Source organism: Daldinia caldariorum (assembly GCF_022478825.1).
Source record: "Daldinia caldariorum strain CBS 122874 unplaced genomic scaffold F4812scaffold_6, whole genome shotgun sequence".
Lineage (NCBI taxonomy): Eukaryota > Fungi > Ascomycota > Sordariomycetes > Xylariales > Hypoxylaceae > Daldinia > Daldinia caldariorum.
In genome coordinates, this window is record NW_025953042.1 from 1,647,148 (window position 1) to 1,660,816 (window position 13,669).

Below are 13,669 nucleotides of genomic sequence, written 5' to 3' on the forward strand. Positions count from 1 at the left end.
TGAAGCAGTCCCTCACAAAGTACCCTCTTATTCAAAGAACATTACAAAGACATGCCGACGACCGTAAACTCGACGTGCATATTCTTCGTACGCCTTGTTCACTGGCACGTTCCATACGTTGTTTGGCAACCTTCCGTGGCAACGCAATGGGCAGTAGTATTTCCGCAGTAGCCCCTGAGACGCGCTTGTTAGTAAGACGATATTAGCTTGTAGGAAATGCACAAGAACGTACGCGACTGAGCAGCATGTTCCTCCCTCCGTTGGGCATCGGTATCCGTACTTGCCAGCTCCCTTAGATCCGCAGGTACCGTCAGGCGAGACCGTCTTGCCGTCTACGGGGTCAGCGCAAGCGGCCGTCGCGTTAGAGTACTTGCTCTGACATCCTATAGTCTTTAGGCAGTATTCATCTGTAGAGCCGCAGTAGCCGTTGACCGAGCAGCATTTCTTATCTCCGGGACAAGTATAGCCCTTTTTATTGCCAGCCTTGTCGACGCCGCACGTCAGGTCCGGTGATACTTCCGACCATACAGCCGTGGCGGCAAAGAGGATGAAAAGAGCTGCTTTGGCGCCGAACATCTTAACAGATTGATGAGTTGAACAAGCAAGGCGTCTCGATAATATTCTGTCTTTGCTCTGACGGCTGGATCGTAATAGAAAAATGCGACGAACCACGTCCTAGTCTTATACCATATTCAACATCGCCTATTCTTGGCATGATCTTCGTATACGATAGACTAAACGCACGTACGCATCTCCTCAGATAAAGATCCAAGTGGATGGGCAATAGTTTCCAAGATTATCTTTCGTCTCGGCATTCTAAGCTGCGTTGCAGATCTTCAGGGTCGATTTCCTTAATAGAAGCCTGAGGGCGTGTTGTATGACTTTAGCCGAACTCCCCTTAATTATGGCTACCTTGGAGTGCAACCAACTGGACGACCTAGAACGAACGGTAAGTCCCCGCGGCCACGACCGGTGCGGCTCATCGCATTTGATTAATATTCTCCCGGATACTGTCGGAGTCTTAGGCCTTTATGGATCACGCCATCTTCCGAACGACTGGAACCTCCAAGTCGTATCCGGACGCCGGCCTCACTTAGGCAGAACGCACTTGGGTAACTCGAAAGCCTTCTCCAACAAAGATTTGACAGGTCATATATAGATAAGAGATTTTGATATCGGCGAATCCAATATCTCCGGTATTTGAGAGCTCCTAAATTTAGAACTTGGAGTCTTTGATTGCCGGATGCGACATTCCATCATCAGAATTTCAACACGTTGATTAACATTCCCAAGGAGTTTTTAAGATGCGCATGCTAGAGATGTGATACACAGGCCGGATGGATTTTCCGAGATAGACTTTATGGTATATCAACGGTCTAGCCCGTTGATATCGATGATACATAGTATAATATGAGATGGGAACTTCAAGAGCTCAGATCATGAGTTTCACTTGGCCAGCATAGGGCCTTTTCTCCCCGCCGCTTCGGTACTGAAGACTGGAATATTTTACAATTAATGCTGTGATCGAAATAAGCCTACGATATATTGTCATCAGCACAACTTCTGTAGCAGATAATACGTGTTGGACATACATTACCAAAGGAATTCTATGAGATTAAGCATGACTAACCGCACGTTTCCTTTCCTACGGAAATTTCGAGGTTTCGCTCGCTTAGCACCGCATTCTGGACCATTTTGAATCTTCCTAATGATGCGCGCAGATGCCAATGAAGATTTAATTCGTAGAATGCGTCGGGTATATATTCCTTCGGCGTTTGTCCTTAATACCAAGACCCCATTCGTGTGCTGCTTGCGCGATCTCTAAAGCTGCCATCTCAATCTCCTTTGCTCGAGTGGCCGCATCTTCTTTTTCGGCTCCTTCAGACTTCAGCATCTTTTCGATTAGGTCGAGTACATCTAGGTGTATTGGATTCGAGATAGAGCATCCCTTAATCTGGCTAGGCGTTGGTGTTCTAGAAGGCTGGTTCCGTGCAGATTGTATCTGCACATCGCACTGTCGACCGTCGTATAGACAATTGCTGCACATTAGCCTAAGTCTGCTGAGGCTATCTGGTGATCCCCGGAACTCTTCTTCGGTATCTAGAACAACACATCCAGGAGATACGCCTTGACTTTTCCGACAGTGTGTACATTGGAGCTGACGAGATAGGATTATGCCCCTCTCATATAGCATGACAGCTTCAACTATCCCCGTCGATCCTAGGTCGGGATGTTCTCGACTGTTAAGACGCCTCCACGCTCTTCGAATTGGGAGGCTTCCGAGTCGGCGGATAGCAGGAGTCTTAGAAACACCTGACGGAGGTAGGCATACCGGATCATAGACGTAATCCCAAACAGCAGGTGCTTTTGTCGCTTCCGTAAGATCTTGCTCGATAATATCCATTGCTTCCCAGTATCTATCCCTCATCTCGTAGCCATCTGCGCTCTCCGATCGCCGTCTGGGCCGTCGCCGGATCTGTCTTGTAGGGGTGTTTTCCCGTTTATGCTCTTCCCGAGCGTCTGACTGCGACTTGAATTCGGCGGTAGGATTAAGAGTGTGCCTCTCCGGAAAAGTATCGTCGTTGTCGAGATCGCTAGGTGTCATACGAGAAATATAACCCTCATAACCCATTTTTGATGTCCTGTAAAAAATAGAGTAAGACGATGAAAGACATTAGGACAATTGCGATTATTAACAGCATGGGAGGTGAAAACTGGATCTATGGAAGAGCACGACATCGTATTTTTTATGTACTAATTACACATCGCAGTTATCCGCAGCGTGGTTTAGTTGATGGAGCCTTTAGTTTCGACTATGTAAATATTAGGTAGCTCTTGGACCTTCGTCAACCGACCTCGGTCTGTTGGATACGTCCCCCTTGTCAGGATGGAAGCCACTCGCCTGCCAAATTCGAAAACACGTGCTCCCAAGAAAAACCATTCCGTGTTTCGTCGTGGGGGAGTATCTTACACCAGACAGGATGTAGTATGGAGGCTAGCTTCTCTTGTGGGGTTCTACTGGACGTATTCCGCCGCCGCTCAAGTTCCAGCCCTTCCATACGCCGCGTGGTCCCTGTATTAGCGCGGTGTAGTTCCCTTAGCTTACCTATGTGGAGATGTGGAGTTGTGCTTCTGGACCGATTCCCTTCTCATCACCTGATAACCTGACAGCCCGATACTTGGGATTTGCAAGCGGGGAACGAGAGTTCGGTGAGAGGAGCGAGCTCCGCAATGCTAGAACGTGGGGGTTTATAATTTATGTAAGTCTTCCGAAAGAGAGTCCTAGGTACATGTAGTTATCGCATCTCTCGGTCGAGCTTTATGGAGTATACGAAGTCTGGTTTCGCTTATCCCGTTTTAATCTTGCTGTAGCATATAGGTACTTAACTATGAGCTTAAATAAACTATTTTACTGCGAGGCGAAGTCTGTTAGAGCCTCAATTGAAGAATATGGCTCTCATAAATGTATGGAAAACCATATTGTATGGCAGTTGGGCATAAGGGAGAGCTACTTCAGCTCTGAGGTGTACCTTTGTATTTCATGCCCGAAAGGGGAAGGTACAGGGGCTTGGCGGCCAATTAGAGGACAACCTAATAGCCAGCCACCTGGTACCCAAAGTACAACGCCTTTGCAACACCTTTGCAACCTCGAAATAGCTGGATATCTGCTCCATCAGCGTCTATGTGTTTGGAATCCTACTTTCGATCCCCTAAATCTTATTCATCATATTAGCATCGACTTTAGTAGGTAAACCTTTTCTTTTCTTGCCACAGCTTTCGCGATTAGAAATGGAAGCACTCGAACTAATTCGAGGTCCGTTCTATGAAACCAAAACCTGTTTATAGAAGGGCCTTAGGTATTTTTAACATCTTAATCAAGTACGTCTAGACTGTCGTATTATCGAGACAAATTTCTCATATTATATTCCAAAGCAAGACTGAAGATACCAGGGCAATATGCCCTATTCGAAAGTATCCCACTAATTTTCTCGAAGTTCCGTCAAGCATACCTTATATACGAGTACACTTAAAAACCCCGAGACCTACCTAGGCCACATGATATTCCCTTGGAGTCTTGTGAAATGTTTATTTTGTTTCGCGGGCAGTGTCACCGATGTTAACATCTTCCACGTAATGCTCAACGCGCTGGAATCAACCATATTTCCCGACTTTCTCTATTTACTTTCATGTTAGTACACGAAAAAAAGTGCGGGTAGAAGGGTTTCCCTTATGGTTGCGATACGGCCTCTATCCTTGTTCTTCGCCGGAATGGGTCTTTTTAGCTTAAAAAATGGCACTCAGCCCGCGAGAATCCGGGTGGTGTACAACATGTATCATTTCGCATCGGGACTCCTCGCCATCCTCGCCGGACGTCTTTGCTACTACAGGGTGTCTAATCTTCCTCGGTTAACCGCCTAGCTGTCGAATACCGAAAGCCGGAATTATATATCCCGTCTAGCAGAGGCGTCCGGATGGTCTCGACTAGCAGAATACGAAAACGACCCCGATTCCAAATATGTCTTGTATAGTGTAAATTGAGCCTTTGGGGATACGAAGACCTGGTTCTTAGTAGTTTTGACAATTCGATACTTATAGGGGTTCGTTTGTCTAACCGTATTTACCTCTCAAGGGCTCAATGTGCCATTCCATCTCGGTGACGACATCATATTTTAAAAATCCGTTCTACTTGGACCCTGCCGACGAAAACACCCAAGTAGGTACCTACCATCTTTGCCGGTTCCCCGAGAGGCGCGGTGGTTACCCTAGTCTGCGTAAGTGATAACAAGTACCTAAACTAGTAACTTGTTAGACATATATTTACTCGGTGGAATGCTCACCTCGTCCGCGGCAACGTCTGTAACGACTTATGCGTTGCGCATATTACTGAAGCAAACGAACTCGTGGATATCAAGCCACCGAGGAGAGCCGCCAAATTCGGAGCAATCGGGGTCATTGACGTTGGATAATGAAGTTTAGGGATAGAAGTCACACGCTCGAGTTTCCCGTGTAAATTTGGATCATCTATCAACGATTACCGTTGCTATTGCAATGTTGATTTGGCGGGAGAAACGTATTACCTGGTGGATTCAGCGGTTGCATGGGTTAGCGAGATGATTTCGAACTTTGACGGATATGACCGCGTTGCAATGCGTGCTATACACTTGTATATTTTGGTATCATGATATTGATGTTACGACACTGGCTAGGAACACAGAACATTGCCGGTGAGACCATAACAGGTATCAGGTAGATTTTATACCTAACCTAATATTGTGTACCTAAAGCTACCTAGTAACTTGGAGTTTGAGCTTCGGCTTAAGCCTACAGAAACTGGGGCATTCAAGTCTAAACCATAACACAGCGATTTCGCGGCGAGAACAGATTGATCGTGTACTAACGCCAGAGTTTATTAATCTAAATACGACATCACATAGTATCATGACTATGGCATTTTTAGAAATCCTAAGGAACAGAAACGTTTCCTTATCATAGTTGGAACTACGATGCTCATCAAAATATCGCAGCAGTCGGGGAGGGCTGGGCTAAAACCTGGAATCCCAGGCCTGTTATTCGCACAAGCAAAAATAGCCGTTAGCGACTTGAATTGCTGTAAATGCAGCGAATGCAACTATGACCATAGAATATCATTTCTAGGTAACATTCTAGGTGAAATGCGTGCAAACCATTCTGATCGTAAATGCCCAGCAGAACGCGTGCACTGATAGCGATCGGGACGACACTCGATAGCGCGCCTAGGTTCATCTCTTACATCCTGTAAAACGTCAGAAAGTCATATCTCGCAAACGTGTCGCGATAAGCTTACCTTTCTAGAGGGGTTAATCCGAGTAACCGCATGCAGTTTCCTACAACTATCCGAGCGGCGTCGTATAATGCCATACGAGCAGCCTTCAGCGCGGGATCGCTGCCTACTACTTGCAAATGGTCGTAGCTGCTGCTGATAACGTGAGTGAGCCTGAAGAGGTATGTTACTACCGTAGTCGGCTCGAGGGTTCGTAGCGTGTTCTGGGCGACGTCCGGCCACTGGGCAAGTAGTCGGACCACATTGACGGCGTGAGGTTCCGTGAGGAGCGATAGATCCGCGTTGGCTAACTCCTCGTCGGAGACGTTCGCTCGTCGCTTGATGGACGACAGTCGAGTATGCGCGTATTGCAAGTAAGGGCCCGTGTCTCCTTCGAAAGACGTCATCACCGCCAAATCGAAGGTGTAATTGTTACCCCTAGTCAATAGTTTGTTAGACCAATCTCTTGATTATGCGTTAACAACAACAACATACCTCTTCCCGCTCATATCCTGCGTCATAACACTGCTGATTCCGAGAGTATCGGCAGTACCTTCGGGGTCCTCGACTTGAGCATATTTGGCTTCGTTTTTCCGCATAACTTCGTGCATATGATCGGCACAGTCCCGCAAAATGTCATCCAAGCTGCGCGCGATATTGTTAGCTTAGGGCCCAGAAGTGGAATGGAATTACCTACAATTTGACGGTACCCTTTCGAGTACTCATTCCCAGGACCAATCCAAAGTTGATGTGCTGGCAGCGAGCTGCGATGTCCTTGTATCCGAGGAGTTCGATGATCTTAAAGAGCTGCTGAAGATGAAGGTCCTGCTGACTAGCAACGACGTAGATCATATGGTCGAAATTGTATTTCTCGTACCGGCCAAGAAGCTCCGCGATATCTCGGGTAAGATATAAAGCAGTGCCGTCTCTCTTTCGGATGACGGTTTTGCCGAGGCGCTTACCTTCCTTACCAGGTATAAGCTCTGTGAAGTCGACGAGCACGGCACCTTGGTCTTCTTTCGTAATTTTCTTCCCGGCCATCTGCTTAGCGACCTTTTCCATCGCCTCCTCGCTGACTTGACTCTCACCGCTGTATTCGTCGAACTTGATGTTCAGCCTCGCGTACGTAGCCTTGTATCGGACGATACTCAAATCTCTGAAGCGCTTCCACAACGCGAGAGCCTTCTCATCTCGATCCGTCATCTTTCGGAAGTATCGTCGAGCTTGCTCGTCTAAGCTGTTGGCCAAGAGTTCGGTAACATCCTGACCTTCCTTCTTCTTGGCCTCGATAGCGGCTAAATCTTCCTCCTTCTCGGCGTTTATACGGACGTAGAGTCGGAACAGGTGGTCTATAGGGTCCTTCTTCAGCGCTTCCTCGTCTCCGTACCTCTCGTAGGCTAGAGCTAAGAGGCCATATTGCTTTCCCCAGTCGCCAAGATAGTTGATTCTAACAACATCCCAACCGGCACCCTCGTATAAGTTCGCAAGGAAACTTCCGATGATGGTGGAGCGAAGATGTCCTGCATGGAATGGCTTGGCAATGTTGGGAGAACTGAACTCGACCACGATTCGCTTCCTGCCCTTGCTCGGGTCCTTGGGGTCTTTGAGACCGAGAAATCGATTGCGTCCGTATTCCACACCTAAGCTGCGGATCATAGGAATGAGAGATTGAGTTAAGGGTCCACCCCTGATGAAGAAGGATAGGAACGTGCCAGCAGCGACGGGTTTCTCGATAAGAGGATCATCTTCGGGGAACTAAGGAAACAAAGTAATTAGTGTAATTAGTAGTGCGCGCGGTTATAGTCCACAAGCAATTCTTACCTTGGCCGCCCATTCGGCTCCTAGAGCGTCTGGTTTTGCGCCCTTTATCCGGAGAGCGGGAATAGGTAAGCTGAAGTCGCCCTTGTCGAGGGCATTTGTCCAATAAATGGCGGGGAGAATCTTATCGGGAGCGACACCTGTGATGGGGGCAAGGAGTTCGCTGATGTGTATCCGGTAGTAATCGAGAGGGTTGACATTGGGATGAGTGGTGGGATATTTCTCGGCGATGGACTCGACCGTCAGGTTATCCAGCTTCAGGAGAATCTCGTCTATTTTATTTTCTAACGCCATGGTGCTAGCAGCGCGCCTCTGGAACACGAATGAACGCTGGTAATGGGGTTCGGTATCGTGGTAGCGAATAGGACGGTTAGAAGATTGGAATATCTTCGATTGTCGAAGTCGAAAGGGATGGACGGTACGAATAATGATCGATCTAGAATGAAGGAAACGACCGACTGTCATGAAGATGTCGGTTTTTGGGGTTTGGAGGTTTGGGGTTTGAAAGTTAAGGGATTGGAGATTTTAAAAACCCTAAATGCTTGTCGGCGCCTTCTGACTCATGTAAGAAATTGTATTATTGTATTATTATATTGTACAATGCAATAGTTTTTAAAACCCCTAACTACCCATTGGAATTTTCCTTCTACCCCTCTACCCCTCCCCCCACTAAACGCGTCGCGCTTTTTCATTGGCTTTGCCCCTATGTGTTTTACCTGACTAATCTCGCTAGTAGCTTTGGGTAATTAACGTGTTAAAAGTCATGCACGGTCCAGGTCCCATATCAAAAGTACCCAATAACAATTACGTACCTAGGTACAACCTCGGCCTTAGGTAAACGTCAGTTCTTCAAGGGCCAGTAACTTCTTCGTCATTCCAGTCATAGGAAAAATCGCGGTTCCACCGTTGCCGCGCCACCTCAAGCGTCGAAAAGCTTCCAGATAGCTTCTGAAATACAACTTGTCAAGTCATCAACTCCTCCCAAACGTAAAGCTTTTCCCATCTCCAAAGTTACCGGACCATCAACCCCATCAACCCCATCCGAGTCTACCCTTCTCCTCGCATCTTTACACCTACTGCATCCCCTATGATGTCTAGTGTTCTCAATATATTCGCCAAGTCGTCACCTGCGCCTAGATCGGTAAATGGCGACAAGCAACCGCGTGGTACCAAGCGTAAAGCTAAGAGTGACCCTTACGATGAGATAGACGATGGTAAGGAGATGGCAATCACTCAAATCGATCGTGGGAAAACAAAACAATGCTAATCACAGCAAACAGACGAGCCAGCTCAAAAGACCCCTTCGACCCAGCATACGCGGACGCGCATTTCTTCAGAAACACCAAACTCAAGCAGAAAGGGACGACCGTCATCTACATCAAAGACCAATAGTACGTCTATAAAATTACCTAATCTACCTTTTATCCTCTAGTCAAAGCTAATGTAGGTATACTCGCAGAGTCTCAAAGCCGTTTACGGGGCACGCGGAAGAGCGAGATAACAGATACTGCGCGCGTCGACGCGGTCGCAAATCTAGCCCGCGCACAAGAGCCCGAAGCGGCACGATTACATCTCCAGCCCAAAGAAGAATCCAGCCAAAATTCACAAGTACCCGTGGCCAATATGGGTGTTCCTGGTATGTGTACCTAACCTAATGTTTCCTTTTTCTCCGTGCAGCACGGACCCAATTGTAGTCTAACCATTGTTGCATTTTGTAGAGCCATCCATCAATGCCAACGCAACCCCTAGCGAATCTGCCAACAAGAAGCCCCAGCCCGGCCGTCCGAACCAGACAAGAAAAAATGCGAAAGGTAAAGAGAAAGCGACGGAACCAAGCAGAACCAAACAGACACAACCCGAAACCGACGAACGCGAAGAAAAAGAAATCCAGGGTCTCTTACAACACCGAATGGCTCAAGACGGCAGAGTTGAGCTCCTTGTCCATTGGGCCGGAGAGAGTGAGGATGACGCTACTTGGGAGGTCGAAGAGGAAATTCAACGAGGCGCCGAAGAGACGTTATACGCATACTGGAAAGCTCAAGGGGGTCGTATCAATGCCTTGTTTATAAAACCCAAGAACGCGCCCGTCGAGACTTACCACGTCTACAAGCTTCTCGGTCATGAAAGGAAAATTAGAGGTGGATTCGAATTCGAAGTTCAATGGGTAGGCCACCCGCCAACTCGTGGGGAGACATCTTTCGAAGCCGAAGCCAAACTAAAAAAGATCGCTCCGGAAGTTTTGGAGCAGTATTGGAGAGATGTCGGCGGTCGCGATCGATTTCTTGCCAGGCGCGGCCGAGGCAAGAAGCAACGGACCGACTAGCCGCAGCTCTCCCGACAGAGCTAGCTTATTGGATGATATTTTCTATACATACCTAGGTACTCTTTTTGTTCATTTCGTCTCGAGCATTCATCATGCTCGGTACTGCATCACACGGCGTTGGGGACGGATCGTGATGTGATATGTTATCGAATTTTAGGGTAAGGACAAACATCTGGGTACTTGGAGAAAATAATGCTCGGATATTCTTCTCATCGAGCCTGTTACCATGTTGTATTGGATCCCCAGGTAATCCCCATACGCATGCGTATACTTGATGCAATTCATCTTGGGAAGTCAGGACATTTACCTGGTAGCAGGATAAACCAGGAGGTCTCCTGGCCATCTAATTTAGCGGTTTATATTATTAACTAATTCATCGAGACCTGGTCGTCTACTACTATGAGATTGCATACCAAGCCAGCTCACATAATTTGCCATGCATTCAAGTGATATTCCGACAGTTCTGAACGCCATTGATCATGACAGTACTTGGGCCGTCCTGTGAGAGTGTTCTCTGTTGCACTACTCTGGATGATATATTTGACCCCTTTTTTCATCATGATAGTCGGCCTCCCGAGGAAACTAGGCTGAATTCGTCAAGGCACGATATGAACGAATGCCCGGTAAAGATATGAGATAAACTACCTGTAAGTCTTGGGTACCTAACATAATATCCCTCAACTCCCTATGGTTAGTCGATATAAATCACCATGTTAGATGTTCGTATTCCGCTGGCCGTATGATTCTGAAACTCCCTATTGAAGTCAACTACGCGCCACTTCACCACTCCCATTTCAACTCACAGCCGGTTCTAATGGAAATTTCCTAACTGTTTTGAGGCCGCCATGGTATTATAGGGCCTTTACCGGAGCTCTGTACTTACATATAGATCGAGGTCCCCGAGAGCTTCTTTTAAGTAGTTATATGTGAAATGCAGGAGATATTGAAGCCGTCATCTCTCGTATCTTTTGCCACATGTCGGTCTGCGCTGTAGAAAGCTGATCTTCCCTTACATATTATGTCGCGCCTTGCCAACGGGGGTAGGGACTGCGACGCGGAACTTCCCGCTCTTATTAGGAGCTGTCTGATGTCAATATCAGGACAGGAAGGCTTGAGACATCAGGAGCATGGCGGATCCTTATAGTAAGCATAGATAGTGGTAGAAATGGGGACACTCTTGCATCAACAGTATGAGTGCAAAAATATTTCTGGAGGATACGCTACGGCGTTTCGATACTTATGATGATCCAGCGCCCGAAGAATTTAGCCCCTATACTCGTATTCTCAAAGTACCCCTAAAAGGGAGAGCAGAGTAGATACGAAGCGGACACCTAGGTGCCAATCCGACCCAGACGTTATGCATCGGAGAGCCAACACTTGAACACATCTTCTACTTTACGAAATATCTTTACGAAATATTAAAGCGATATACCGTATTCACGTCACTACACCGATAGGGTTACTGGTAAGCTGGACGGTAGGAAATGTAAACCGGAATGAAATGGAATCAAAAAAGAACGAAAGAAAGAAACAGAAATTGAGCGCACTCGAACCTTTAATCTGACCCGTTGCGAGGAGTGTGCTAGTTGACTTGGTAAGAAGACTTAAGGAGTGGAATAAGAAGGACCAGGCGGCCTTACGAAGCTGGTGGCTGATACCCATGCTGTTGAAAGGAAGGCTAGAAACCACTCTGTCGCCGTGTCTAACACTACAGTTGTCTATGATCAAGTTGTTTCATTTTCACCCGACGCTGAGATTCCTGCTAATACAGTCAATGCCTATACATGCGCAAATGCCGAATGGCCCATTGGTAGGTTGATATTATCCATTAGCTCGGAGGTTTAGGGCGTGGTATGCGTAGTATACCTTGTCGCGACGAAAGTTGGAGAGATGTAGGTATCCTACGGCCGGCAAGAGAGTACCGTACCCGCGGCGCTGGAAGAGACGATTTGGAGCCATGGCTAACATTCCTTGGCCAACAGATCTTGGCGAGGGGAAGCAAGGCAAGGTCTACATAGTAATAGTCAACACCGGCATATATCGCTGTACTATAAGATGGATGCACCAGCGATTGTATCCCATACGGGCACTGCCATGAACGAGCTGGCTTCTCTTTTCGTATACCTACATGCATTATCCCACGGCCCTAGTTCAATGACGCACGTAAACGTTATCAAATATTCAAGGTGTATATTACGAAAAGCTTCGCTAATCAAATAATGTCGATGGGGGCTTTCCATGTGCTTTGAGATCTTGCTGACATTTTTCGTCAAGCGAGACACCAGTTTTCTAATTATCTCGCCTACCGAGGATAGATCAGGATCAGGATAGCGGCCATCATAGTTCTACGCACCCATAAGACAATATTACTAGCATTCCTTGTATACCATCGTAAAATTCCACGCATCTTGAACCGGCAAGTAACAAACTCCAAGACTGGGTTAAACTGTGTTACTAGCTACGCCTAGATTTCCCCCGCCGAGTTGCGATAAGCCGGGATGATACGCATTCAAGTAAGTGATACGACCGATACCGACAACGTGGGAGAACTACAACACTATCTTGGAGTGTGACGCTGTAACCCGATAAAATCCGTCTTACGAATGCCACATCGCACGAAAGGGTGCGGAATGAGTTTCCGGGGATATCTATGCGGATTTTGGAACTCGCAGAACTGGAAACCAAGTAGTCAGGTAGTTCGTCAGTGGCAAGGAATGCGCACACTAAGCCGAGACACTCCTAGCTCAAGTCCTAGACTAGTCCCCGAAGATGGAAGCTCAAACGAAAATTGACTCAGATGGTGGGAGGTACGGTGCCCCCGCTATATGTCATAGGAACCGCACAATTGGCTCGCCGGAATAGCGAAGCAGTTGTGAATCGAGCTACAACGTGATAAGATACAGGCATAGGACAGGTGGGATACCGGCAGGCAGGCAGGCAGGCAGGATACCAACAGAGCAGGAAGGATTGTTATAAGATATTGCTGCGGGTATAGCATTAGGTATCATTATGCTGGCCAGTAGTAAGAAGCTTCTCTCGTCAGCGGCTCTAATTTTCCTGGTTAGGCTAAGCTTCAACCATCACCAGGCTATTTTTTCCTACCTGTTTGGGGATAAAGATACACTTTGTGTGTGATTTTCGTCAACAAGAATAAAACAAAACAATGGAGTTGTCTTAGGTTAACGTCATGTGCTACGGAAAGGGAAACTGAAGGGAAAGGAGGGGAAACAGGCTTGACATGGCTTGACATACATACGCCTTCGAATGGATGGTAAAAGGTAACAGCTCCACTGTGTCTTTCAAGTAACTTACAAGGTAATTTCTGTGACAAAAATATTGTAACTTTAGTCCTACACAGTTATGGCTTTGTGAGAAGAAAGATACCTTAAAGATTCTAGATTAGAAATCTTACCATCCTTTTGGTAAGCAAAGAAACGTCTCGAATTAACTAACGCACAAATATCGCAAGTCGTAAAAGTTTGCCACTGAATAACAATCCGTGGACCATGGGTCAGCCCGGACTTCTTTGAAGCTTATCGCATAAACCGCATAAACCGGTACCAAAGCATCCAACTTCTTTTGCGCGACTTGTGCCTGGTACAATTGTCCGTACGGGTGCATCAGCTGATTGGAAATTCAAAGTCAAAGGGTTATGATTTAACCAGCTAAAAGTTAGCTTCCGTATTGGGTGTTGGCTTAGGTGTTGCTTGGAACCGCTTAGTTTAGTG

The 13,669-nt window shown here is 47.0% G+C and overlaps 4 protein-coding genes across 4 annotated transcripts; 1 reads left to right on the forward strand and 3 right to left on the reverse strand.

The window, feature by feature from the left end:
- Positions 1–98: 98 nt before the first annotated feature.
- On the reverse strand, positions 99–576 carry F4812DRAFT_458572 (carbohydrate-binding module family 18 protein; the record flags this gene model as incomplete). Its single annotated transcript, XM_047937376.1, has 2 exons — positions 99–174; positions 233–576. The coding sequence occupies 2 exons, from the start codon at positions 574–576 to the stop codon at positions 99–101; spliced, it is 420 nt and encodes a 139-aa protein (XP_047791364.1).
- An 842-nt stretch (positions 577–1,418) lies between these two features.
- Positions 1,419–2,812, reverse strand: F4812DRAFT_356258 (uncharacterized protein). Its single transcript, XM_047931784.1, has 2 exons — positions 1,593–2,812; positions 1,419–1,535 (listed from the first exon to the last, which is right to left on the reverse strand). The coding sequence occupies exon 1, from the start codon at positions 2,630–2,632 to the stop codon at positions 1,736–1,738; it is 897 nt and encodes a 298-aa protein (XP_047791365.1). The 5' UTR covers positions 2,633–2,812; the 3' UTR covers positions 1,419–1,535; positions 1,593–1,735.
- A 3,008-nt stretch (positions 2,813–5,820) lies between these two features.
- Positions 5,821–7,912, reverse strand: F4812DRAFT_458575 (arginyl-tRNA synthetase; the record flags this gene model as incomplete). Its single annotated transcript, XM_047937377.1, has 4 exons — positions 5,821–6,238; positions 6,296–6,445; positions 6,498–7,555; positions 7,622–7,912. 4 exons carry the CDS (start codon positions 7,910–7,912, stop codon positions 5,821–5,823), a joined length of 1,917 nt encoding a protein of 638 aa, XP_047791366.1.
- A 388-nt stretch (positions 7,913–8,300) lies between these two features.
- F4812DRAFT_425720 (uncharacterized protein) lies at positions 8,301–10,353 on the forward strand. The gene is made up of 4 exons (XM_047933947.1): positions 8,301–8,832; positions 8,899–9,009; positions 9,078–9,254; positions 9,337–10,353. The coding sequence occupies exons 1-4, from the start codon at positions 8,706–8,708 to the stop codon at positions 9,939–9,941; spliced, it is 1,020 nt and encodes a 339-aa protein (XP_047791367.1). The 5' UTR covers positions 8,301–8,705; the 3' UTR covers positions 9,942–10,353.
- The last annotated feature ends 3,316 nt before the right edge of the window (positions 10,354–13,669 follow it).